The 25,869-nt window shown below is 40.8% G+C and overlaps 1 protein-coding gene across 2 annotated transcripts in view; it reads right to left on the bottom strand.

Moving 5' to 3' along the window:
- Positions 1-25,869, bottom strand: part of CAP2 (cyclase associated actin cytoskeleton regulatory protein 2) — a 136,098-nt gene that overhangs the window by 73,090 nt on the left and 37,139 nt on the right. For both annotated transcript variants that reach the window (XM_055405864.2, XM_055405863.2), the window contains exon 4: positions 7,770-7,847. In XM_055405864.2, coding sequence (XP_055261839.2) covers positions 7,770-7,847 — 78 coding nt within the window. The remainder of the gene's footprint in view (positions 1-7,769; positions 7,848-25,869) is intronic.

The raw sequence follows: 25,869 nt of genomic DNA on the forward strand, positions 1-25,869 counted from the left end.
AAATGATGGTTTTGTCATGTGATCCAACCCGCAGCACATACAAATATAGAACATGACCATAAAAAGTAACGGACCATGCCCTCTGCTAAGTAATTTATGACAGCGGATCCAGACTGGAATGCCAGCTGGAATTACCTTCTCCCTGTCTGCTATTTTCGCATATACAGCTTTGTACAGATGACAGAAGCTACGTCTTGCAGAGAGGACTCATGTTAAGGCTGTTGAAATGATGAACAAGTAGCAAACCCAAAGGCTAAAACATGTTTGGCTTTTAAAAAGATTTGTTGAATGATGTTAATAGCCTCTTTTAAAATTAATTTTTGAATCAGGCTGTAAGAGAAAAACTTGTAACCCTACCAATTTTGAAATATCAGATTTATGGTGTCTAGCAAACAGATAGGAAGCTTCACAGTGGAGAATGAAAAATAGTTGATAATCACATTAGGAAAAATGCAATGTGATCCCAAAACTTGACTAAAGGGAGAATGAAAAATTCCCTAGCCATATACGTAGCCCTAACCTCTTTGCAGAATTTGCCATTGAAGCAGTCTGGAACTGTAACAAATTTAGTATGAAATAATGGATAAAACAAAGGATATTATCCTTCTTTATTAACCTTTACCCCCTTGGATAATCCCCCAAATCCCCTGTGTGTGATAACCACCTCACTTCCTTTGGGCAGCCATTCATTATCTAATTCATGTCTTACACAAAGAGAAATGAGCTAATGTGCCTTATCAGATTAAAAAAAAAAAAGTCACCACGAGTGATGTCCAACAGGACAGGATCTTAGCAAATCCCTTCTGCTTCCATAGTCCTGGGTTTCTAAATACCTATAAAGCTACTAACCCACGGTCACAGCTCACAGGCTCATTCACAGCTTTATGTTGCTAAAGCAAACAGTCTGGGCAGAAGAATGACAGCATTACTCTCCTTTCTGATTATCCTCCTCTCTGCATCCTGATAAACTAATGATTCGCTTTCCTGTTGGGATTCAGCCCCGACTGGGTAGCTTCAAGCTGTCAACTCAAGCAGACCCTGATGATATCACACAAACCTCTTCCTCTCCTTCCTTCCCGGTGCTTCATTCTTCATGAACCAGCATCAACATCCAGCCTACACATGGAGCCCGGGTGTAATTACCAAGGCAATTTTCTGGCCCTGGAAAGGCTCATGTGAAAAGCAAAGGCTTCTTTTTGCCTCACTTCTCCAAATACAACACAAAATGCTATTCAGAAAGCTGCTGGTTACAAAAAATTCAATCCTGTAGGTCTCTGTTTGTAACCTGTTTTTACCTGTTCATCAGAGATTGTACTTGGGCAGACATTTCAGTTGGGTTTAAGCCTATCGCTTCAGAAATTAAAAGCATGCATTGCCTTTGAGTGCTTTTGAGTTGATAGTGAAGAGAACCACCCACTTAGTAATATCAATGAGTCCAAACTTATGCATATTGATGAAGAGAGACTATACAGTTAATTTGGAAGAGGCCATAAAGTGAGTCACTGATTAGGCTCTAAGATGCTACTCCTTTTTGAAACTCTGAACACTGGGAAATACTACTGTCAAATGAAAACATAACTGACCATGACACAAAAGATGAAAACTTGTTACCTTTTACTTCTCTTGCAGTTTTATTTTTCTGTTTTCCAGACAAATGTAGAATTACACATTTTAAAAACCATTAAAAAGACTTGTTCAACACATATAAATAACAGCAGTTACTCAACAGAATATTTTCTAGATATCTAGACAGAAAGCTTTAAGGCAGTATTTTAAAGTCGGCATTTCACTTTGTATTAGGGCCAGAATTGCTCTATTGCATCATGTTACCTGTCATATGCCCCCTAACAATAGAACTTGGCGGCACTCATTGTGGCCAAATCTTTCAAGATTCAGCAATTGTGACTGAGCTATGCTATGACATTTTCTGGGCAGGGACTTAAGGAACACTTGGGAGTTTGTACATTCGTTTGCTTTTTCTTTACAATTTCCAGACCTGCCACTAGCCCCACCTAATTTACTCAAGGCATGTTCTGAGATCAAAGTCACATGACTACTTTGCTTGGCATTTCAAAATATCGGACAATAATTTGACACCTTATGGTAAACATTACAGAGGCAAAAAATAGGGGGGGATGAACTGACTCTAATTAAAGGAAACGCTGAGATCTCTACACACATGTATGTATATCTCTAGATCTCTCTATACTCAAGTGGTTATACTAATTCAGTGGTTAGATTTGAAAGTTTTCCTGTCTTTCTCTGGATGACTCCCACTTGAGAGCTTAGAAAGATATTTCCACTGAGACAGACCTCATTTTGGTCAAGCCAATTTACCCACTCTGGCAGACTGGCTCAATGCTCACCAAATCCAAGAATTTCTCCTTCCCGGCATACAGGCTGATTAAATTTCCCAGCCACCCCTGCAACTACAAGTGTCCGAGAGAATGAATGAAGGCAGAGGTGACATATGCCGCTTCCAGGCCTGACCCATAAAACCTTTCCAGGGATGATCCTGCATTGTCTTTCCCAAGTCAGTGGCCGAGGACTTGGAGTCAGGAAGGGGCTAAAAGATGGAAGATGCCTGGTCCCTGAATGACCATATGGAAGACTGTCAATCAAAAACACCACAGCAGACCTCAGGCAAGCAAGAAAAATGAGAATTAGGGACTTCCGCTTAAAGCAGTTGGACTAACCTAACTAGTACTAAAGTCTCCTATTCAATCACTTGACCCTTGCATATTTTTTCTCACGCAATCCTCACAATAACTCTATGAGATAAGAACTATTATCCCTATTAAAAATAAGGAAACATGGGCTAATTTAACTGCTTTCTTAAGTGGGTAACTTGACAAGTTGGTTTGGTTAGAGTGGCTCAGTTCAGTGGGAGTTTCTTGTGGACTTTACCAGATTAATTTGCTAGTAACCATCCAGAAAAAAAAAAAGATGATCCTTTTTGTTTTTCTTGCATTTGGATTCACAAAGCTAAAGAGTAGAAGATCTGGGGTTCAAATCCAGGTAGGCCCAAGTCCAAAGATTCTATCCTTGACCACCATCACAAATTAATGTTTTTTTTTAAATCTCAAACCTATGGGCATAAACCCATAAATAATCGGAATCTCTCAATGTACCTAAGTAATTAGCTTAATTACTACTAGGCTTTCTTGGTTGGTTTAAGATTAATAAATTATCAACAAATTGGATTACTGCCCCACAGCTTAGAAAATCCTTACTGAGTGAGTGCTCTGGCAGAGCACTAGGCTGGGCCATGCATATCACTAGATGGAGGAATGGACAGAAGGGGTCTCTCATCCTCCTTTCTCTTCTAATTTCTCAGACTCTTTAAATAATGAAAGGACAAAAAATTAGTTTTAGATTCCTGCTCAGTGCACAGGAAGGCACTATCTCCTCTTTTTTTTTTTTAATAATTATTTATTTGGCTGCCTCAAGCCTTAGTCGCAGTACACAAGATCTTTGTTGCATCATGTAGGATCTTTCACTGAGGGGCATGGATTTTCTAGCTGTGGTAAGTGCGGGCTCCTGAGCACATGGACTCAGTAATTGCACAGCATGTGGGACTTCAGTTCCCCAATCAGGGATCGAACCTGTGGCCCCTGCATAGCAAGGTGAACTCTTAACCACGAGGCCACCAGGGAAGTCCCAATATTTCCTTTTATTTATTTATTTTTAAACTAATTTATTTATTTTAATTTGGAGGCTAAGTTACATTACAATATTGTGGTGGTTTTTGCCATACAGTGACATGAATCAGCCACAGGTGTACATGTGTCCCCCATCCCGTACCTCCCTCCTACTTCCCTCCCCATCCCATCCCTCTGGGTTGTCCCAGTGCACCAGCTTTGGGTGCCCTGTTTCATGCATAGAACTTGGCCTGATCAACGTATACTACCATTTCACATATGGTAGTATACATGTTTCAGTGCTATTCTCTCAAATCATCCCACTCTCGCCTTCTCCCACAGAGTCCAAAAGTCTGTTCTTTATATCTGTGTCTCTTTTGCTGTCTCGCATATAGGGTCATCGTTATCATCTTTCTAAATTCCATATATATGCATTAATATATTGTACTGGTGTTTTTCTTTCTGACTTACTTCACTCTGTATAATAGGCTCCAGGTTCATCCACCTCATTAGAACTGATTCAAATGTGTTCTTTTTAACAGCTGAGTAATATTCCACTGTGTATTTGTACCACAACTTTCTTATCCATTCATCTGCCAATGGAAATCTAGGTTGCTTCCATGTCCTGGCTATTGTAAACAGTGCTGTGACCAATATTTCCTTTTAAAATGCAAGTCAAATAAAGACAGAAAAAGAGAGGGCAGGTGGAAGAAATTCTTTCTTACTTATGGAGGATTAAAAAACTCAGATTTCCTAGTCTTTTTAATAGAATAAAATCAACAGGCCAGTCAATGGCCATAAATCATCTTCCCTTTAGCTGGAAACTTAGGCTTAACTTCTTCCACTATGTACCAGTACACATCAATTTCATGCACACACACACTCACACACAGTTTCATTGTCAGGTCCTCAGCAGCATAAGACGTGTTGAAGAAAATATGGAAGTGTCTGTAGGTGGGAAGGCACTCCCTGCTGTAGTTACAGCACAACAGATGTGGTCCTTTACCACAAAGGTGCTGCCCATCTGTCCGAAACTAAGGTGGAGGGGCACAGGCAGCAGACCTCCCCAAAACCCCTGTGACAAGCCTTCCTTCCGAGTGGTGCCCATCTAGGACTTTGGAGGCACTGGGCCACCAGAAGTTACATTTTCAGCTGTGGCCAAAGTTTTGGGGTCACTCATGGTAGAGATGAGAGATCAAATTGCCAACATTGGTTGGATCACAGGGAAAACAAGGGAATTCCAGAAAAACATCTACCTCTGCTTCATTGACTCCACTAAAGCCTTTGCGTGTGTGGATCACAACAAAATGGAAAATTCTTAAAGAGATAGGAATACCAGACCACCTTACCTGACTCCTGAGAAACACATACGTGGGTCAAGAAGCAACAGTTAGAACTGAACATGGAACAACGCACTGGTTCAAATGGGAAAGGAGTATGATGAGACTGTATATTGTTTCTTTCCTGCTTATTTAACTTAGAAAGTGAAGAGGAACTAAACAGCCTCTTGATAGGGGTGAAAGAGGAAAGTAAAAAAAGCTGTCTTGAAACTCAACATTAAGAAAAAAAGATCATGGCATCCAGTTCCACCACTTCAAGGCAAATAGAAGAGGGAAAAGTGGAAGCAGTGACAGATTTTATTTTCTTGGGCTCCAAAATCACTGCAGATGGTGACTGCAGCCAACAAATTAGAAGACACTTGCTTCTTGGAAGAAAAGCTATGACAAACCTAGACAGCGTATTCAGAAGCAGAGACATCACTTTGCTGACAAAGATCCATATAATCAAAGTTATGGTTTTTCCAGTAGTCATGTACGGATGTAAGAGTTGGACCATAAAGAAGGCTGAGCTGAAGAACTGATGCTTTCAAATTGTGGGGCTACTGAGAGACCTTTGGACTGCAAGATCAAACCAATCAATCCTAAAGGAAATTAACCCTGAACATTCATCAGAAGGACTGATACTGAAGCTCCAATACTTTGGCCACCTGATGCAAAGGGCCGACTCATTAGAAAAGACTCTGATGCTGGGAAAGACTGATGGTAGGAGGAGAAGGGGGTGACAGAGGGTGAGATGGTTGGATGGCATCATCAACTCAATGCACATGAATTTGAGCAAACTCTGGCAGATAGTGACGGACAGGAAAGCATGGCATGCCACAGTTGATCGAACTGCAAAGGGTAAGACACGACTGAGCAACTGAACAACAAATGGTAGAGATGATTCAAGATCATCCTCCACATCTCTCCCAGGTGATGGGAGATGTCTCCATGCCAACAGCACTTGTTTCACCTCTCCCTATTAACTATAAACATTTTCTACAGTTTCATTTTACCACATAACTCTTATAAATGACTCTGCAACGCAGCTCTTTTTATGTGTAGTGTATCCATGAAGAGAACTTTGGATGGTGAGTAAAGTAATGGGCCCAGGCCTAGATTCCATGGCCAGGGCATTAAAATGTATCACTGAACTTCATTTTTCATGCTTGCTAATTAGAAATATCCTATTTTCCCTGGACCCGGTGAAGAGCTGAACGCACCAAAATTCTACACATACAGAAAATATGTTTCTCGGCCATTTTTTATGTGAAATTCTTTCTATCAACTGGGAAAAGATGGGCTTGATAAATTGTCACTACAGTTATTTTTTTTTCATGTTCTAGTAACATTTAACTGAAAAAATCAGGCATCTGAGCCATGGGCCATAGTTTGGCAGTACCTGGTCTGTAATACCCAAAAAGGCTTCCTATATATGCCTTTTTTTAAGTGCACAGTTCTGCAGTGTTCAGTATATGCACACTGTTATGAAACAGATCTCCAGAACTTTCTCATCTTGCAAAAGGGAAACCATCTATCCATTCAACAACAATCTGTTTCTCCCCACAGATCTTGGTAATCACCATTCTACTTTCCGTCTCTGTGAATATGACTAATTAAGATCCCTCATATAAGTGGGATTGTACAGTATTTGCTCTTCTGTGTCACTAGAATTCTTAACAACAATACTGTAAGGACTAGAGCAATCTTTTGCCCAAAGATCATTTTTATAAATTACAACAAGGGGAGAGAAGAAAAGCATGAGATGTTCTGCACATGTTTCACAAGTTGTTCTATATCAGGATCACTGTAATATGTCTGTAAGACAAGAGGGGTGCTTGCAAGGTGCAAGATGGGATGACTCATTAGTACATCATGAAATCAATTCAGTGGATGATAATCTTTGAAAAAGAAGAAAAGAACAGAGCAATAGAATGGACTATGTCAAATATATCATAGCAAAATGCACATTACAACTGTTGTTTTATGCAAATGGATGGTAAAATAAAATATGCTTTTTCCTATACATCAAGGTTGAAAAATTTGAAATCCCTTGTAATAGAGAATATAAGAACCATGTGTTTTAGTCCAAATGAGACAGGAAATTTGGAGCTGGATGTCATCACTGTCAATCAGGACTGTAAATCACTGTGATTTTGTGAATGTTTGTTAATGCAGCATAACAGCCTGCTTTGATATAGACACGATAGGAAAAAAGAACATGAGCTTGGTATTTGTCTACGAAAGGATTTTGTGCTGGTGGGGCATTTCAGGTGGGGACGCCTGAGTCTTACTGCTCAAAATGTAGCAACAGACCAGCAGCATCAGCATCACTAAGAGCTTGTTAGAACTACAGACTCCTGGGCTCTATTCTAGACCTACGACCCAGACTCTGCACTTAAACAAATCACTGAATCCAGACTGACTCAGATGAAGATTAGTGTTTGAGAAGCAGCAATCTAGCAGTTTTTGATAACAAAGAAGCACAAAGTATGAACTAAAAATTAGTAGTAAATACTCCCTTAATTACAAATTGGTTGTGAGACTAGTAAAAACGAATAGAATACAGGCGACATGGATAAACTGACCCTTTAAATAGGTGATGTCGAATGTCACAGTATAAATTCGGTCATAATAAGACTGTAAAGGCCAAAGAAATGTTTTGTACTATAATCTGGATTAGAGACAGAACTTTCAGTGCTATACATCTCATTTTCAGGATGTGTCTCACAGTAACTGGTTCTGTTGCTTGCCTATTTTCTGTCTTACACTGCCCTTTCCCCGGGCGTTTCTCAGGATACACTCTTACCTCTTGGGGTTGCTGGTACTGAGAGGCCATCAGAAGGAAAGCTCGCTGGGCCTGGAAAGCACTATGCACCATTTCCGCCTGGGAACAAAAACAAAAAGGGAACAGTTTAATTGTGTGAGTGCCTGCACAGAGACTTGTCATATGATCCAGCAGTCCCATATCTAGGTATATATCCAAGAAAAATGAAAATGCCTGTCCACACAAAAAACTTGTAAATAAATGCTCACAGCATCATTATTCATAATAGCCAGAGAGCAGAAAGAGCCAGAATGCCCATCAACTGATGAATGGATAAAAAAAATGTGATATATCCATAACAATGGAATATTATTCTGCAATAGAAAGAAATGAAGTGCTGATCCATGCTACAACATGGGGGGAACCTTGAAAACATTATGCTGAGCGAATGAAGCCAGTCACAAAAGGCCACATTTGTATGATTCCGTTTATATGAAATGTCCAGAATAAGCACATCTACAGAGAGAAAGTAGATTAGTGGTTGCCAGGGGATGGCGGGAGGGAGGAATGGGCAGTGACTGCTAATGAGTATGGAGCTTCTTTCACGGGCGATGAAAACGTTCCAGAATTAGACAGTGGTGATGGTTTCACAACGTGATGACTATACTGAGGATCACCAAATCATATAATTTAAAAGAGTGAATGTTATGATATGTGAAGTATATCTCAACGGAGCTATTAAAAAAATCTTTGAGCCCCAAAGTGTAACTATTTTCCAAAGGGTGTCTCTACTATCCTCTTTCACACCCCAATTTGTTCTACACTTGATGATGGAAAGAAAATTGTCCCTTAAGCTATCCCCATAAAGATATGGTCACCTGGGACTTTCCTGATGCCCAGTGGCTAAGACTCTGTGCTCCCAACGCAGAAGATCCAGGTTTGATCCCTGGTTGGGGAACTAGATCCCACAACTAGTTCCCATGCTGCAACTAAAGATTTGCAGGTTGCAACTAAGACCTGGTACAGTCAAATAAATAAACAAAAATACATATTTAAGATATGCTCACTGAGCAATAGTGGTTGCTACAACTGTTCGGTTAGATGGCTCTGGAGGAGACTTCAGATCTACCTGGACTCAACACCCCAAAAGGAGTTGAGCAGATGGGAATGTCTTCAAATACATGGTACCATATTCTCTTATCCTTACCATCTACTCACTCTTAACTAGTTGATTAATTCTTTAATTTTTTTAAATTCAAAAAGTTACAGAAAAGTATCAACAAGAATATAATTCCAAATGTTTATATCACACACAATTAGTTTTTAAGAAAAGTCATACGACAAAGCACAATGATTCAGAATATTTGTTTAAATGCCATATTACAAAGATTAAAAAAATTTTAAAAATACCTCATAACCTAGAAATAATCATTATTAATACAAGGTGAACATCAGAGCATCCACCTTTAAAAATCCATATTCAGACACACATTGGTAAAATGGGACCATACTTTAAGTACTATTTTTTAAAATGAAAGTATAAATTTCCATTATAATTGAATACTAAAGATGAAAGAGAAAGAACTGAGAAGCTTCAAATAAAAGTTTCTGCACTATGATTATTATGCATCATTCTAAATGATCTCAATGATCATTGTGAACTTCCCTGGTGGCTCAGTGATAAAGAACCCCCCTGTCAATGTGGGAGACGCAGGTTTGATCCCTGGGTTGGAAAGATCCCCTGGAGAAGGAAATGGCAACCCAGTCCAGTATTCTTGCTTGGAGAATTCCATGGAGAGAGGAGCCTGGAGGCTACAGTCCATGGGGTTGCAAACAGTTGGACACAGCAACTGAGCATGCACACAAATGATCATTCTAAGATAAAAATATAAAATATTAAGAGACTGGAATACTTATATATTTATATTTTAAATGACATAATGTAATCTTCAGTTCAGTTCAGTCGCTCAGTTGTGTCCGACTCTCCGCAACCCCATGAATCACAGCACGCCAGGCCTTCCTGTCCATCACCAACTCCCGGAGTTCACTCAAACTCATGTCCACAGAGTCGGTGATGCCATCCAGCCATCTCATTCTCGGTCGTCCCCTTCTCCTCCCTCCCCCAACCTTTCCTAGCATCAGAGTCTTTTCCAGTGAGTCAACTCGTCGCATGAGGTAGCCAAAGTATTGCAGTTTCAGCTTTAGCATCAGTCCTTCCAATGAACACCCAGGATTGATCTCCTTTAGAATGGATTGGTTGGATCTCCTTGCAGCGATACTAACTGACCCCTTGTTGGGAAAGACAAGAACACTGGCCTTTCCCACTTCTTTCTCTCTCTGGTTTCCATTTTTCATCTTCTTTTAGTTATTATTCTTACTGTAATGCTAATCCCATAGCTACTGAGAATCAGTTCTACATTTAGACATACCCAGTGGTTCTTACCGGAGAAGGCAATGGCACCCCACTCCAGTACTCTTGCCTGGAAAATCCCATGGATGGAGGAGCCTGGTAATCTGCAGTCCATGGGGCTGCTACAAGTCAGACATGACTGAGAGACTTCACTTTCACTGTTCACTTTCACACATTGGAGAAGGAAATAGCAACCCACTTCAGTGTTCTTGCCTGGAGAATCCCAGGGACGGGGGAGCCTGGTGGGCTTCCGTCTATGGGGTCGCACAGAGTCGGAAACGACTGAAGTGACTTAGCAGCAGCAGCAGTGGTTCTTCTCCATTTCTGAGTTTTGGTTTTGTTTATTTTTTTCTGGCTAGACTCCCATTATCAAGTATGTTCCTCAAAAAGGTCTCAAAGTTACTTAAGTTCTTTAGTCTGAAGCATACCTCCCTGTTGTCTATACATTTTAACAACATCTTGGCTGGATATAACATCCTTGGGTCTCCCTCGCTCACCATGTGCTGAAAGGACAGCAGTGAATGTGGCAATGCACAAATCTAAGCCAGACTGACGTTTTTCTCCTTTGTAGGAAACTGACTTTTCTATTCTGACACCTGAAGAATTATTTCTTTATCCTTGAAGCTTAACAGCTTAACTAAGTTATGTCTGGATTTTGAGCATTCTGTGTTATATTCTTGGAATAGATCTGGTCCTTTCATTTATGGTAAATTTTCTTACATAACTTTACCTTTCAAAATATGTTTTGTTCCATTTGTTAGATTTTCTACTTAGGGGTTCCAACAATTATCCTCATACTGTATAATATTTGAATGACTTCATACCTTTTAGATTCTCACTGCCTTTCATTTCCTTATCTGTCATCTGTAATTACTGTGATTATATCAATACTTTTCTCTATTGCTGATAAACAGATATTCAGTAGGGTCTCATATACATTAACATTTCTAATTCATATTTCATTTCTGTATTATGTTGTTTTTTATTTTGATTCACTAGACTTCAATTTCCCTTTGTATTTCATTCTTATTGTTCTATCACCTTAAGCTATGCTGTGTGCTCAGTCAGTCAAGTCCAACTCATTACAACTCCACAAACTGTAACCCACCTGACTCCTCCATGGAATTTTCCAGGCAAGAAAACTGCAGCAGGTTGCTATTTCCTTTTCCAGGGGATCTTCCTGACCTACGGATTGAACCTGTGTCTCTTGCATCTCCTGCACTAGCAGGTGGATTCTTTACCACTGCGCCATCTGGGAAGCCCCCGAAAAATATTTTTAAAATATGCTAATACTCTTATTAAGTTTTAAGAGTCTAAGTTACACTCTAATTAAGCCATAGCAAGGAATCTGTTTCTGTTCATTGTCTTATTTTCTCTGAGGGCAAGCCCATGACTTTCCTTTGCATGGTCTGTTCCTCTCTGACACACTATTTCTAGTAACCCTGTGGGTGATTCCTTGAGCATTTTGCCACCTTACTGGAGACTGGTTTATTTTCCATTTCAAGCTAGAGTGTTCTTCCTAATCTTCTAGGGCCTGATGGAATAGGAGACAGGAAAAGGGAGTGCTTAACTTTTCTCATTTCTCATCCAAGGGTTTTTTTTCCCCTTACTGACAAGAAAATGCTTAAAATAAAACCAAGATTTGTAGATCATTTACATTTAGAATGACAAATTCATCATCATAAACATAACAGATTAAGTCTTATGAATATTTAAATGAGGGTATATTTTCCTTTTTGGAGTACACCATCTCCTCTTTGTCCTGGCAGCCTGAGTGCTGGGATTATGTTGCTCAAAAATCTCAAATTTTGGATATTCCTTAGGGATTTTCAAATTTTACTGTCCTGGAGACCATTATTGACCTCCTGAACATGAAGCTCAAGAGTGGCATGAATGCTTATCCATACATCAAAACATTTATTCTCAGTGGTTCAGAAGTACTTTTGTCAGTCTCTAATAACCACATTTCCAAATAGAAGCTTATGAAATAAAACTTTCCATGGCTTAGACATAAATAAAAGAACTGCACTTCTCCGACAATGATGATACAGAAGTATGGTCCTCATCTATGACAAGCCTTGTGGAGTCAGCTGAATCATAGTTGCTGTGGGAACAGTAATTTGGGATTGCCCGACTTCTACAGTTAAAACTGCAGCTCAGAGGTGGTATTAACAATATTTTTGTAGTTATCCCAAGATGAACACTATCACTGCCCTTTTTCACTTTCCTGAGCAACAACATTTAGCCCTTTGTTAACAGAACAATTTTCTGGCAGGTCTGATTAGGTGAAGATGGCCAATTTCATTAGTCTCTCCCCCTACATGGCCTTTCACTCAACAACAGCGGTGGAGGTTGGAGCACAGAAAGGCTGAATATCTAGCTATCTGCTTCCACTCTCCCTTTCGATGTGCTTATGTAAACAAATCTTTCTGAGGATTCAGCTGTGTACCTCTTCCGGTTCCCTGGAACTCTGGGCGTGACTAGCAGACTCTAAACTACATTCATTTTTAACCTAATCCATTCACATTTCAAAGAATTTTTACTCCATCTTTGAGGCATTCTGATCCACCTGCTTCTTACTTCTGGAAAGTTCCACGAGTCCCCTCAACCAGACAGCATCAGTAACAATTCCTGTGAACCTGCTGAGTTCTGATAACTTGAAAGGAAGAATTTGGCTCGCTCAGGCCGTTCAAAACATTGTGAAAGAAAAAGTCCAACGTAGGGATTTTCAGTAACGACAAATAATTGAGGGTTTTTGCTGAGTTTGTTCATCACATGTGTGCCAGGCTCAGAGCGCCTCAGTGACCTTTGTGGGTACACATGCGCAGCTATCTGCCTGTGAGCACGTGTGTGCAGAGAGGGAAAGGACAGTTTTGGTAAGAGGCAAAGTTGTGCATTTTGCTTGAATTCTATCGATTTTCACTTAGGTGACTAGAATTCTTGGACAGACAGGTTGGGGTACGATCTTGACATGTGATCTGAGGGGAAAGAGTAGGAGAATGAATTTCAGTCATCAGTTTAAAGCAAGCCTCGGGATAAAAAGACACCAGTTAATACGACTTACTTTCATCTAATCCCCCTGAGAGAGAACTGGCTCCCTGGAGAAGCCCAATTGGTCTCTGAACACTCATTAAAGCTTTGCATTATTTCATCGGGAAATCTATAGGCCACAAAGCACCATGTGGATGATAAAGTGAGCAAGGTGCAACTGAGAGAAAGGGCATAGGTAAGACCTGGAGGAGATGCAAAAAGCATCCAGCTAGGATGCCTGTGCTGAAGATATTTCCAGATCTTACGACTGTGTCAGCCCTCTTCTTGGGAACCAGACAGCAAAGGGAAGGGGGTCTTCTTTCTCTGACTGAAGGTCAAGGGAATGGGCATTTATCTGCTCATCAGGTGCAATCTGGGGGCTCTGGGAAGGTCACTGTCAACACCACCTTCACGTTCCTCCCCAATGAGTCTGCCAAAGTCCCATATTTTATAATTAGAGGTGCTGTGTTTTTAGATCTGATTCCTTAGGACCCTTTAATCTGTCCTAACGGTGAAGTCTCCTGAGTTTCATGCAACAAAAAGGTAAGAGAGAAGCTGACAGATGAAAGCAAGGCAGGAAATAAGCCGACAAAACGAGGTGATAGGATGGCAAACACAAGTCTCACCCACGTCACAATTTTGCTTAAAACAATATTGAAGACGCTTAATCTTATAGACATGAACATAAGCACCAACCCTACAAAGTCGGGTTATCAAAGCCGTCTGGGTTGACATAAAGAGCCAAGAAGAAGGCTGACACCAGCATTTCTCAACTGGTTTGCATGAAGTTTGCATTAGAGTCACCTGGTGAAAGAATGTGAAAGTTGCTCAGTCATGTCCGACTCTTTGCGACCTCATGGACTGTAGCCCCCCAGGCTCTCCTGTCCATGGGATTCTCCAGGCAAGATTACTGGAGTGGGTAGCCTTTCCCTTCTCCAGGGGGCCTTCCCAACTCAGGGATCGAACACAGGTCTCCCACATTGCTGGCGGATTCTTTACCAGCTGAGTCACCTGGAGGCTCTGTTAAAACAGAGATTGTCACAATTCACCCCCAGGGTTTCAGGTTCAGTAGATTTGGGTGGGCCCAAGAATTCACACTTCTAATGAATTCTCTAACAAATATTGCATGTTGTAATCACTTAAGTTTCAGGAGAGTTTCGGTTGATTCTTTTGAACTTTCTACATAGATGAAAGTCATGTCATCTGTGATAAAAGACAGTTTTATATCTTCCTTCCCAGTCGGGGTGCATTTTAATTCCTTTTCTCATCTATTTGCATTAGCAAAAATTTCTAGTTTGATGTTGAAAATGATTGGTGAGAGGGGAGATCCTTGCCTTGCACTTGATCTCTGACTTTCTCACCATTAAATGTTAGTTGTCAGTTTCTTGTCATTGTAAGAAAACACCATAAACTAGGACTAGAGGGAAACTTTTAAATTGAGAAAGTTTCCATCTAGTCCTAGTTTATGGAGTTTTTTATCATGAATAGGTGTTGAAAGCGAAAGTGAAAGTTACTCAGTTGGGTCTGACTCTTTGTGACCCCATGGACTGCAGCATGCCAGGCCTCTCTGTCCAACACCAACTCCCAGAGTTTACTCAAACTCATGTCCATTGAGTCGGTGATGCCATCCAATCATCTCGTTCTCTGTCATCCCCTTCTCCTCCTGCCTTCAATCCTTCCCAGCATCAGGGTCTTTTCAAATGAGTCAGCTCTTCACATCAGGTGGCAAAGTATGGGAGTTTCAGCTTCAACATCAGTACTTCCAATGAATATTCAGGACTGTGCTTTAGGATGGACTGGTTGGATCTCCTTGCAGTCCAAGGAACTATCAAGAGCCTTCTCCAACACCACAGTTCAAAAGCATCAATTCTTATGCTCTCAGTTTTCTTTATAGTCCAATTCTCACATCCATACTTGACTACTGGAAAAATCATAGCCTTGACTAGACGGACCTTTGTTGACAAAGTAATGACTCTGCATTTTAATATCCTGTCTAGGTTGGTCATAACTTTCCTTCCGAGGAGTAAGCGTCTTTTCATTTCATGGCTGCAATCACCAACTGCAGTGATTTTGGAGCCCCCCAAAATAAAGTCAGCCACTGTTTCCACTGTTTCCCCATCTATTTGCCATGAAGTGATGGGACCAGATGCCATGATCTTAGTTTTCTGAATGTTGAGCTTTAAGCCAACTTTTTCACTTTCCTCTTTCACTTTCATCAAGAGGCTTTTTAGTTCTTCTTCACTTTCTGCCATAAGGGTGGTGCCATCTGCATGTCTGAGGTTATTGATATTTCTCCTGGCAATTTTGATTCCAGCTTGTGCTTCTTCCAGCCCAGTGTTTCTCATGATGTACTCTGCATATAAGTTAAATAAGCAGGGTGACAATATACAGCCTTGATGTACCCCTTTTCCTATTTGGAACCAATCTGTTGTTCCATGTCCAGTTCTAACTATTGCTTCCTGACCTGCATACAGATTTCTCAAGAGGCAGGTCAGGTGGTCTGGTATTCCCATCTCTTTCAGAATGTTCCACAGTTTATTGTGATCCACACAGTCAAAGGCTTTGGCATAGTCAATAAAGCAGAAATAGATGTTTTTTCTGGAACTCTCTTGCTTTTTCAATGATCCAGCAGATGTTGGCCATTTGATCTCTGGTTCCTCTGCCTTTTTAAAACCAGCTTGAACATCTGGAAGTTCACGGTTCACGTATTGTTGAAGCCTGGCTTGGAGAATTTTGAGCACTACTTTGCTAGTGTGTGAGACGAGTGCAATTGTGCAGTAGTTTGAGCATTCTTTGGGATTGCCTTTCTTTGGGATTGGAATGAAAACTGACCTTTTCCAGTCCTGTGGCCACTGCTGAGTTTTCTAAATTTGGTGGCATATTGACTGCAACACTTTCACAGCATCATCTTTCAGGATTTGAAATAGCTCAACTAGAATTCCACACAGAAGAACTGTACAAAAAAGATCTTCACGACCCAGATAATCAGGATGGTGTGATCACTCATTTAGAGCCAGACATCCTGGAATGTGAAGTCAAGTGGGCCTTAGGAAGCATCACTACAAGCAATGCTAGTGGAGGTGATGGAATTCCAGTTGAGCTATTTCAAGTCCTAAAAGATGGTCTATACAGTCCATGGAATTCTCCAGGCCAGAATACTGGAGTGGGTAGCCTTTCCCTTCTCCAGAGTATATTCCTAACCCAGGGATCAAACCCAGGTCTTTCACATTGCAGGTATATTCTTTACCAGCTGAGCCAGAAGGGAAGCCCAAGAATACTGGAGTGGGTAGCCTATCCCTTCTCCAGCAGATCTTCCCGACAAAGAATTTGTTATTGTTAGTCGCTCAGCCGTGTCTGACTCCATGTGACCCCAGGGACTGTAGCCCTCTAGGCTCCGCTATCCATGGGATTTCCCAAGCACGATTACTGGAGTGGGTTGCCATTTCCTTCTCCAGGGGATCTTCCCGAGCCAGGGATCAAACCTGAGTATCCTGCATTGCAGGCAGATTATTTATCGCTGGGCCACCAAGGAATAGGTGTTGGATTTTGTCAAATGCTTTCCCTGCATCTATTGATATGATCATGTGATTTTTCTTTTTCTGCTGATGTGACAGATTACATGAATTGATTTTTGAATGTTGAACCAATCTTGCATACTTGGGGAAAAAATCCAACTTGATCATGGTATATAATTCTTCTTTATACTTGTTTAGATTTAATTAATATTTTGCTGAGGATTTTTGCATCTATGTTCACAGAAATATAGGTCTGTAGTTTTCTTATAATGTGTTTGTTTTATTTTGGTAGTAGGGTAATGCTAGGGCCTTACCTGGAGAAGGCCGTGGCACCCCACTCCAGTACTCTTGCCTGGAAAATCCCATGGAAGGAGGAGCCTGGTAGGCTGCAGTCCATGGGTCGCTAAGAGTTGGACACAACTGAGCGACTTCACTTTCACTTTTCACTTTCACACATTGGAGAAGGAAATGGCAACCCACTCCAGTGTTCTTGCCTGGAGAATCCCAGGGACGGGGGAGCCTGGTGGGCTGTTGTCTATGGGGTCGCACAGAGTCGGACACGACTGAAGTGACTCAGCAGCAGCAGCAGCAGGGCCTTACTAAGAACCCAGTGCTCTGGCTTACTTCAAAATGCTTCCTTTTGCCCTCCACCTGCCAAAAGCCCAAGCAGATTTTTCTCCAGGATTTACTGTGGGAACCTGGTTGAGCTGCTAGAGGTAAATCTCAAAATATTGTGGGGGCTGCCGATGACTGGGTTCCCCCGGAGTTCTTAACTCTGAGTTGTCTACATTGAACTTCCAATAATTTACCAATTATAATTCAGGTTTTTCTACCTCAACAAATACTCCAATACTTTAGCCACCTGATATGAAGAGCTGACATGCTGGAAAAGCCGTTGATGCTAGGAAGGATTGTAGACAGGAGGGGAAAAGGACAGCAGAGGATGAGATGGTCGGATGGCATCATCAACTCAATGAACATGAGTTTGAGCAAACTCCAGGAGATAGTGAAGGACAGAGGAGCCTGGTGTGCTGCAGTCCATGGGGTCGCAAAGAGTCAGACACAACTTAGTGACTGAACAACTGGTTCCCTTGACAGTTTCACTCATGAGTCTCTGCTCCATTAAGCCCAAACTTCACTTGTTTCTCTGGTCTTAGGAACAGCAATTTTCCCTGCGTCCTCCTTTAAGGACCCAACAAGAGTTACTTTTTCAGAGTTCAGCTTTTTCCTTGTTATTTGGATGGAGTGGTGACTTCCAGGCTCTTTACATGCAGAACCAGAAACTGAAAGTCCTTCTTCCACTTCTTCTTTATTTTTTCAAGAAATAACTGCTCAGTCACTCTTTCCGTCGTGTCCGACTCTTTGTGACCCCATGGACTGTAGCCACCAGGCTCCTCTGTCCATGGGATTCTCCAGGCAAGAACACTGGAGTGGGTTGCCATTTCTTTCTCCAAGAAATAATTATTTATTTACAAAGAGATATCAGTTCACTAACATCTTAGAGTTTCACAAATGTTTCTATTACCCTGCTGTAATTTTCTAAAATTCCTATACTTTACAGATCAAAAGATTTTTTTTTTACCTTTCTATTTTGAAATAATTATAGGTTCACAGGAAGTTGAAAGGATAGTACAGAGAGGTGCTGTGTGCTCATCACCCAGTTTACTCCATTGTGTGTGTGTGTGTGTGTGTGTGTGTGTCAGTCGCTCAGTCGTGTCTGACTCTTTGCAACTCCATGGACTGTAGCCCTCCAGGTTCCTCTGTCCATGGGATTCTCCAGGGAAGATATTGGAGTGGGTTGCTGTTCTTTTCTCCAGGGGGTCTTCCCCACCCAGGAATCGAACCTGGGTCTCCTGCATTGCAGGCAGATTCTTTACCTTCTGAGTCACCAGGGAAGTCCTAATTTACTTCATTAGTTATATCTTACTTAAATATAGTACAACATCAAAACCAAGGAACTGACATTGGTATGAACTTTCTGCTTCTTTTTCAAGTGAGAATAAACGTATTCTGTTTCCATTTTCAGATATTTTGGAACGTCCATCCCAGCTTCATCCTTCTGATGACAGAGCATTTCCCCATTACCTGCCTTGTGATATATGCATATTGGATTATGGAATCGGAGTGGGGGTGGTTATGAACAGCTATGCGAAAGGGGCTTAGGGGCATTATCTGGTGGAAAGGGTGGTGGGACTGTGCTGACAGGGGGTAGCTAAGAGACTCAATGATAAACACTGTATTTTTACTTGGATTGTTTCAGTTTGTTAAAAATAGCAAAGTTCTCTAAAGAAGCTTTTATCCTCAGTGCATGAGACTTTTATTCTTTGTGCTTATTATTGTTATTTTTATCCTATTTATCTGGGGATACTTGGAGGGGACTAAAGCAACAACCAAACTGCCTCTTTATGCCATCACCGCCAAGAAAAAAACATGTAAGTACACAATGTCTCTTCACTATGACATCTTTAGTTCCCATGAACTTTTGCCTATTTTGCATATGTTGGGGAAACCGCGCTCTCTTCCCTACATGCCAACAGGAAAGGCACACAGAAGCAAGCCAGGATTACTATTAACAAAGAAAACTGGAGGCGTGCTTGTGCTAAAACTTGTTCTGACGGCAAAATCTGTTTTGTCAGCCGTGTAGTCTAAAGATGTAAGTTAAGAAATGGGCAATCAGATTAACTGCTACTTGTTGTTGACCCTGGAATTGCCACAGTGACGCAGAAGGGCCAAGTTTTGCTTCGACTACAACTGCCCTCTTAATTTCAGTCAGCATCCTCGTATCTCCGTCAGCATGTGTCACTTGTCCTTATACATACGGCCCTCACAGATCAGTGTTGATTCTATCTCACCAGGACTTTGAACAATGTCCTGGTGAAGTAAATATGCCACGATATCAGTGGCAGTTAACTGAGGAGTGGGACTATGAGTGGTTTTTAAAATTTTCTTCTTCATACATCTATCGTCAAAATTTCTACCTCAAACATTTAAATTTTATTACCAGAAAAAAATTATTAAAAAGATGTGATGAGAACACAATCGAAGTTTATTATTTCATTTCATAATCTGAAAGTTCTGAGAACCTTCTCAGGGGAAACAAGTAGAGAATGACTAATGACTCTAACAGGTGACAAGGTGCAAGTTAGGTGGAACAGACAACAAGCATTCCATTTTGAAAGGAACAGGTTGTGATAATCATAACTGAAAGGAGAGTTCCTCATCTGGTCAGCTTGACAAAACACAAGAAGTATTCTCATTAAAAAAGGGCATGTATTTTTTTTTTTTATTTTGGCCACGCATGTGGGATCTTAGTTCCCAACCAGGGATTGAACCCACATCTCCTGCGTGGAGTCTTAACCACTGGACAGCCAGGGAAGTCCCAGGAATGCATTCTTTTTAAAGAAATTATTTCCTTCTTTCTAGACCCCAGGAAGCACAATGCTCGGTACCCAGGCATTCTAATCATCGTCCCCCTTAACATGGCTCTCTGGCTCTTCAAGACAAGCACAGCTTTTTGTTTTTTTAATTTCTAGTGGGCACACAATAAAATGGAGTCTAAATTTTACAGTCTGACCAGGAGAAGGAAGAAGCAATGTCACACTCCACTTATTTATAAATATGTTGGCAACACCCCATTAAATCATAAAGACAAGTTAATTTAAAGACTCTGGCCTGCTCAAATACCGACCAAGTCCCAGTCAATTTCAGACTCTGCCTTAGCCAAAGCATATATCAAAAGGACAATAATTTTATATTAGGTAATTGTTATAAATTAGTATTTTTACTGCCCTTACAGTTGACTGGTTTTTTTTCCCCAATGATTTCACTTTCATTAGCAGAGAAAGAATGCATCCTTATTGAATAGAGCTAAATAGTTTTGCAGCCTAGAAAGGAAAGATGAGTAGGTAGATTGAAAATGTCAATGTGAGACTAGTAGGCACATTTTATTAAAAAAAAAATTCATCCAGGCACTGATAATAAGAGAGGTTCATTCTTCATGAATAGACTGTTGCCTTGGCAACTTCCAGCTCACGTAAGTATTTACCTCAGCCACAGTGCACAGTTCTGACACTAAGGAACAGCTCCAACATGTCCTTTCTACATTCAGGCCTGAAATCTTCTATTACATAGCTCAGCTGCATTATCGGTTTCCTTTAAAGTAACACCCCATCCAGAAGATGTCACATCCAGCCCCAGAGAACCAATTTAAACAAACTTCCTCCCATGTCAAATAAATAAAAGGTAGAACTGATAAATGATCTTCTCTGGCAAAAAAAAAAAAAAAAGATTTACAGGGGGCCATATAGCTTTGTTTTTATCTTCTTGCTAGTGTAACAGAGGGCAAGGTATTTTTAAATAATTAATTTCATGAATAATAATGTGCATTCAAATCATGCATTGTGTCCCTAATATTCTTATTTTGCTAGTTTGTAGTTATCACCCAACAGCCTAAAGCACTTTTAGATACTGAGAGTGTGAACCAGTACAACGTGTGCGGTGGGCAGGAAGGGCGGGATGGGGTCGGGGGGGACAACAGTAAGTATTAGGGAGCATTTGTCACTGACCCAGCACTACCAATCCTTGGACTTTTCCTTGAGAAAATAATTGTACAATTATAGAATAGTATTTGTATAAGGATATGCACTGTAACTTCATTTATAATAGGGAAAAAACCAAAAAGAAGTCAAAAGTCAGTAATCTTTTAAATGATTATAAATACCACCGACTGGATGGACATAAGTTTAAGTAAACTCCAGGAGTTGGTGATGGACAGGGAAGCCTGGCGTGCTGCAGTCCATGGGGTCGCAAAGAGTCGGACGTGACTGAGCCACTGAACTGAACTGAAATACTGCTAGATGCCCATCCCTTCAGGGAAGAGACCAGGTGAGGCGGTCGTGGAGCCCAGGTGCACGTCCTTCCAGAGTCATACCCTAGGGCCTTAACTGTCTCACCCTCATCTGGGCTCTGCATCCTTGGACATATTATTTCCTCCACCTATAATTTTGATTGTTTACATCGATGATGGTATAACCATACAATGAAATATTATGCAGTCATTAAAAGTGATAGTATAGACCTCAACTCGCTGACATGGAAAGAGGCCCAGAACACATGGTCGAAACAAGAAGGTCACAGACAATAGAATGTGTAGAAAAGTTTGTAAAATCTATAGTATAAAACTAATCACCGTAATTTAAAAAACCCAATATAAAACTTTTCTAAACAATTAATTGTAGCAGATGACCTTTTAAAAAACCAACTGTTTGAAGTAATTAAAACCAGTGAGTATTTCTTAAGAGATCAGGATAGAAAAAAAGAAAACACTATTGTATATTTAAATCTGTTTGCTTTTCTGACAGGCAGAATAAGTTTGTAATCTGAACAAAACTCTTCTCTGAAATTAATTTAATTTTCAAATTTAGTCACTGCATAGTGACAAAACACTTGGCAAATTGGCCCCTCTCAAAATTCTCTAACTTGCTTTTCTAACACTTAAGGAATTGAAAGCATCTTACCAACATGTTTAAACTAAATCCTTTGACTCTCAAAGCCAGAAGTACTGCATGGTTGCTGAATTTTGGGGTCGAGGGCTTCCCTCGTGGCTCAGAGGTTAAGGCGTCTGCCTCCAATGCGGGAGACCTGGGTTCAATCCCTGGGTTGGGAAAATCCCTGGAGAAGGAAATGGCAACCCACTTCAGTACTCTTGCCTGGAGAATCCCACGGACGGAGGAGCCTGGTAGGCCTCAGTCCACGGGGTTGCAAAGAGTTGACACGACTGAGTGACTTCACACACATACAAGTAAAGGATACTTGGCTGCTAAAATGAATCAGAAAAATTAGAGACAGCAAGTACTCCTTATTCTAGAATGTTCTGTAACACTAAGCACTGTCCTTTCACTTTGTATTATTTAAGCCGTAGGTTTAAGTTTCATGCATGTGTGTATGCCCTGAGTCTTCAAGTAGGTAATAAGCTCTTGAAGACTAGGCCCCTGGGTGCCTACATGTTGTTTAGTCGCTAAGTTGTGTCCAACTCTGCAACCTCATGGACTGTAGCCCACCAGGCTCCTCTGTCCATGGAATTTCCCAGGCAAGAATACCAGATCAGGTTGCCATTTCCTTCTCGAGGGAATCTTCCCGACCCAGTGATTAAATCCATGTCTCCTGCATTAGCAGGATTCTTAACCACTGAGCCACTTGGGAAGCCCAGTGCCTACACAGAAAGGCCTTTATTACACCAGAAGCTCAATAATTACCAATAAATAATGAATGATTTGAAATTCTTGGAAAACGGTGTGACACAGCAGAGAATTCGTGAGCTTCAGATCTTCAGAAACGCCTGAGATAGAATCCAACTCTACCCATTGACGCAGGGCTATAAGCAAGTTATCCAACCTTCTTGATGCCTGGCTTCTTTATCTAGAATTTACCTTAAAGTGTTCTTCTGATGATCAAGTAAAGCTATGCATAGGCAGCTGTACGAAGTGCTTAACATAGCAGGTCCTCGATAAATGCTAGTTCTTTTCCCCCTTCGTCTCTCTTACTAATACAGAAAATTTAAATAAGGCGGGGAAATGAAATAGATCTCCGGTGACCACAGAATTTAGCTACAAACCAGATTTTGTCCATTCATCAACCGTACAGACCTGACAACAACTGAGATCTTACGATGGAACACTCAACCCATGAAAGTCCTTGCTGATCCCTGGTTCCCCAGGTCCCCATGGATTCTGCGGCATCTTGGACTCCTGATCACTCCTGACCACCATGCAGCCAAGCTGTGTGGGACCAACACTACTTGGTAGCCATGTTTTCTCACTTGTCTTTTGCTGCTCAGTGAACTCCTTCCTTGGAAGGAAAGTTATGACCAACCTTGAGAGTATATTAAAAAGCAAAGACATTACTTTGCCAACAAAGGTCCGTCTAGTCAAGGCTATGGTTTTTCCCGTGGTCATGTATGGATGTGAGAGTTGGACTGTGAAGAAAGCTGATCGCCGAAGAATTGATGCTTTTGAACTGTGGTGCTGGAGAAGACTCTTGAGAGTCCCTTATACTGCAAGGAGATCCAACCAGTCCATTCTAAAGGAGATCAATCCTGGGTGTTCATTGGAGGGACTGATGCTGAAGCTGAAACTGCAATACTTTGGCCACCTCATGCGATGAGTTGACTCACTGGAAAAGACTCTGATGCCAGGAAAGGTTGGGGGCGGGAGGAGAAGGGGACGACAGAGAATGAGATGGCTGGATGGCATCACCGACTCGATGGACATGAGTTTGAGTGAACTCCGGGAGTTGGTGATGGACAGGGAGGCCTGGCGTGCTGTGATTCATGGGGTCGCGGAGAGTCGGACACAACTGAGCGACTGAACTGAACTGAACTCCTTCCAGGCAATACCTCAATTCCAAGATCCTTTTCTTAAAATACCAAATCCTCTTTTCCTTTTCTTCTGATAACAGTTTACACATGCTTGTTACAAAACTTCAAAAGATATGGATGTTTAGGATGTAAAGATTTTGGTAAGTCTGACCCCAAAAAATGAATACTCTCAGCAATTTAATAAGTATCCTTCCAGACTTTCTTTTTGTAAAATATATATATATATATATATATAAACATTTCATCATTTTTAAAGCAAACTATATAATCATAATGTTTTTAAAGTATTTATATTTATTTATTATGAATTTGGCTGTACCGGGTCTTAGTTGCAGCATGTGGGATCTTTAGTTGAGCCATGCAAACTCTTCATTTTGGCCTATGGGATCTAGTTCCCTGAGCAGAGATTAGACCCAGGTTCCTGGCATTGGGCGCCTGGAGTCTTAGCCACTGAGCCATCAGGGAAGCCAGCAGACTTCACTTTTCAATAAGGCAAATCTTTTGGTAAATGTATATATCACCTCTCTACCCTTTCAATTCCTGCTCTGTTATCCTTGGAAAAATTTCTTCTTTCCATTTTTATTGGTCCCACATGTCAATTCTGAATTTATTCTGATAATCAAAGGAGAGTAATTATATACTCACACAAAGAAAAAGAAAAATCCTATGCATGGTAGCAAAAGTAGAAAGGAACCAGGCCCATCATCAGCTGGAAGTACACAGAATCTGCACAGAAATCCTTATCTGGTGCTAACTCCTTTTCTAATTAAATGCGCACTCCCCCAGGTATCAGCATTCATAATAAATGAATGTTTTTCATTTAATACTATTGTTTTCCTGCTTCATTTAACTAAAACTAAAATCATGGTAGAAGAGTCACTGAGTCATGTTTCTTCCCCAACATTTTGCATTACATGGTGCTACTCAAAAACCCTTTGGTGAAGACTTTCTTTTTAATTTCTCATCCCTCACAGACTGATGGTTTTGTAAAAGAAATATTAATAAAAGAGTCTTACTAGAAAAATGAAATAAAGACACACAAAGCACAAGTCCAAGTTTCTTAAATTATCAGATTTAGCAGCCTTTAAAATGACTCTGTTGGATTGTTATAAAAGTTCTCAATGTCTTATTCACAATTTCTGTACTCACTTCACGGCAGACCATTAGCAGAGTCTGTGGATGGCAGTGGTTTGTGTACCACACACAGAGTAATATTCTTCTGCATCTTTGCATACGAAATGAGCCACCCATCCCTTACATTAGGACTATAGGCAAATGTTTTCCAAGTTTCTAAGAACTAACTGACAGATGAACTTTGGGGTGAGAGTCCTCATCTAAAAGTCTGGGACTGTCTGACCTGGAAATATTGAGACAATCTACTGAATTTTTCACTTCCCAGGTGGCTCAGTGGTAAAGAATCTGCCTGCCAAGCGGGAGATGCAGGTTCAATTCCTGGGTCAGGAAAATCCATCCCCTGGAGAAGGAAATGGCAACCCACTCCAGTATTCTTGCCTGGGAAATCCCACGGAAAGAGCAACCTGGTGGGCTACAGTCTGTGGGGTTGCGAAAGAGTTGGACACGACTTACCTACTAAACAACAACAACTGAATTTTTCACTTTTCATCCAGATATTTAAAATTATATAAATACAACTAAAGACTCTTGAAACTAGGAATAACTAGTTATTAGAAATATGATGCCATGAAGTCCTGGACAAAAATTCAATTTCTCAACTGGCCCTTTTGACTCCCAAGTTATTTCTTGCCTGATAGCTATCACTTTAATGATCGGAGGGGAAAGCAACATGCTAAA

Source organism: Moschus berezovskii, chromosome 23 (genome assembly GCF_049115385.1).
Source record: "Moschus berezovskii isolate FMDL1 chromosome 23, NW_MosBer_1.0, whole genome shotgun sequence".
NCBI classification, from domain to species: Eukaryota; Metazoa; Chordata; class Mammalia; order Artiodactyla; family Moschidae; genus Moschus; species Moschus berezovskii.